Raw genomic sequence first — 2,337 nt, forward strand, 5'->3', positions numbered from 1 at the left:
ATTAATTGACTGCGGACTCATTGCTTTAAGCCTTATCCAAAGACTTGAGTTCAAAAAGGAATCCTGCCATTGCTCTCTGATTGGTTCTTTAGCTATCATTATAATTAATCTTTACACTAATAAATCTTCTAGAATAGTTCAGTGGTAACCAATGCATTGCAGATTATTTAGGTTAAATCCTTCAGAGCTATGCAACTGAAGTTAGGAAAAGCAACTCTGAGTAACATTTTCTTTAAAACTTCAGTTTGGTAAATAAATTACGGGGCAGCAAGGAAGTGGCACATACTTTGGTTGAACAAGAGAACTACCTGAGGCAATAGATCTTGCTAGCCACTGAACCCAACACTTACACCCAGCAGACATCAGCTGATATTCCTGTTATCACGAGCTACTCTCTGGGAATTAGTATTTAGCTCAGGATGTCCTTGTTCCTTCTTTTTGAGGAGGTCTGTAATAGCCAAGTACTGTTTGCTGCCATATGAATATAACATCACACGCTGTTCAAGTAGTATCATTCTAGTTTTTTTGAAACTGGAATGGAAAAAACACCCAGTGATTTCCAAGGGAGTATAATCAGTCCTGTAATCTGCCTGATATTGAATATTTACCTTATCATCCATTCAATATTCAGGCTTTCCTGCTTAAGTGCTGTGTGCTTAATCCCACAATCCTTTGCTCACGGGAGCAGACAATGAGAGAGGTCTAATCATTAGACTTAGTCACCAGGATTTCTGGGGTTTACTTGTATGAGCAGGGTGAAGCATGAAAGAGAGGGATTTGAAAGTAACTCTAAGTACCTTCCTCCTCCTCTTCAGCCTCTTCACCTCCCGCTTCTTCCTCACCTTCCTCCTTCTCTTCCTCCTCACCTTCTTCTGCAGGGGCTGCCTTAGCTTCTGCCACTTTAGCAGCCTCAATTGTTTCCTCTATTTCAATCTGCTCTTCCTGGACATGACTGGAGTAGTACGTGGGGAAGGAACGGGTTGTCATCAAGTAGGAGCTGGACTGGAGACCGCTGTAGGCAGACCTGCCGAAGGTCGGGGCAGTCTGGGTGTAGCCACTGGTGATGCTTCCCACACTAGTGAAACTGAGTCGGGTCTCTTCACCTTCCAGCAATTTCCTAAAAGGAAAAAAAACAAACAAAACAAAACAAAAAAGGGCAAACAGAAATGACTTAGTTATGCTGCAGCAGGATTCAGCAGATTCAGCTGTGGACCAAGATACTGTCATGCTTTGAGCAGCACAAGCCCTGGAGATGACATACCTCCGAGTGCAAAAACTAGCCCATAATGAGTAACCATGTGGCAGTGCTGCCCTATCTCCTTGGAATAACTGGAAAGTTTCAGAGGTGTGCATTACTGGAGAATTAATACTTTTCCTTGTTAGAAGAAATAATGGGGAAAAAACCCCTCTAGGATTAGGTTCCTATAGCTGGTGAAGTTAGAGGTGTATTTTGGTAGCCTGTAGGGCAGCAGAGAACAACACAGATAGAACAGTTTGAGGCACTGTTTAGTTATTAGATCAGGTTTTTAACCACGTTCTCAATATTCCCCCTTGTGGCACTCATAGAAACTCTGTTTCGGCATTTGCCGTTTCTAACAGGATCTGGGACAAAACATTAAACAGCTACGTAGCAGCAATTCTGCTGTAAAATATTTGCTTTGCAGGCGATTGCTCCTCCAAATTAGAAACAAAGCCTGTTTGTAAAAGCATGTGAAGGATTTCCCATTTCGAGAACGCAGCCATCTGTACTAAGAAGTTCCACTGATACAAAAATCTCTTCCCTGTAAGTACAAAACAGGTATTTTTACCTGTAAAGACAGAGAACTGAGATGACATTGCTGAGCTAAGAGTTCTGTATGCATGTATCTATGCTATGATACTGACTTAAGTTTGCTACACTGAAGATTTTGCTTTAAGCAAATGTTTTGCCTCAAAAGCACTGCTTCTTCCAATAGCCAGGCAATGGAGAAGACCTGATTAAACTCTGACATTTATCTATCAAAATTTCTGCTGGAGGAATGATAAATAGAAGGAATTCTCTTGAAGAAAGAACAGGAACCTGACCCGAGTTCTGACCTAGTAAAACATCCCCCCCATCATACCTATACGCCGCAATTTCGATGTCCAGGGCCATTTTCACATTGAGCAGATCTTGATATTCCTTCAAGTACCGAGCCATTTCACTCTTCGTGGTTCTCAGCTCGTTCTCCAATTTGTTGATCGTATCCTGTTGGAAGTAACAATATTGAGAGCATAAAATTCTTAATTCTCCCATGTCTGGCAGTAATCGCTTGCAAGGAATTTCTCCAGTCCCATTAACTTCATCTTGCTCTAGCG

General features: G+C 41.8%; 1 protein-coding gene across 1 annotated transcript in view; it reads right to left on the bottom strand.

Moving 5' to 3' along the window:
- NEFL (neurofilament light) overlaps nt 1-2,295 on the bottom strand; it is a 3,085-nt gene extending 790 nt beyond the window's left edge. The window contains exons 1-2 of the mRNA XM_035891393.1: nt 2,103-2,295; nt 798-1,117 (exon numbers count right to left, since the gene is read on the bottom strand). Of these exons, the coding sequence (XP_035747286.1) occupies nt 798-1,117; nt 2,103-2,275 (493 nt within the window). The 5' untranslated portion in view covers nt 2,276-2,295. The remainder of the gene's footprint in view (nt 1-797; nt 1,118-2,102) is intronic.
- Between the last annotated feature and the right edge of the window lie 42 nt (nt 2,296-2,337).

The sequence above is a fragment of the Egretta garzetta genome, unplaced genomic scaffold, assembly GCF_000687185.1.
Source record: "Egretta garzetta isolate BGI_Z169 unplaced genomic scaffold, ASM68718v1 scaffold233, whole genome shotgun sequence".
NCBI lineage: Eukaryota > Metazoa > Chordata > Aves > Pelecaniformes > Ardeidae > Egretta > Egretta garzetta.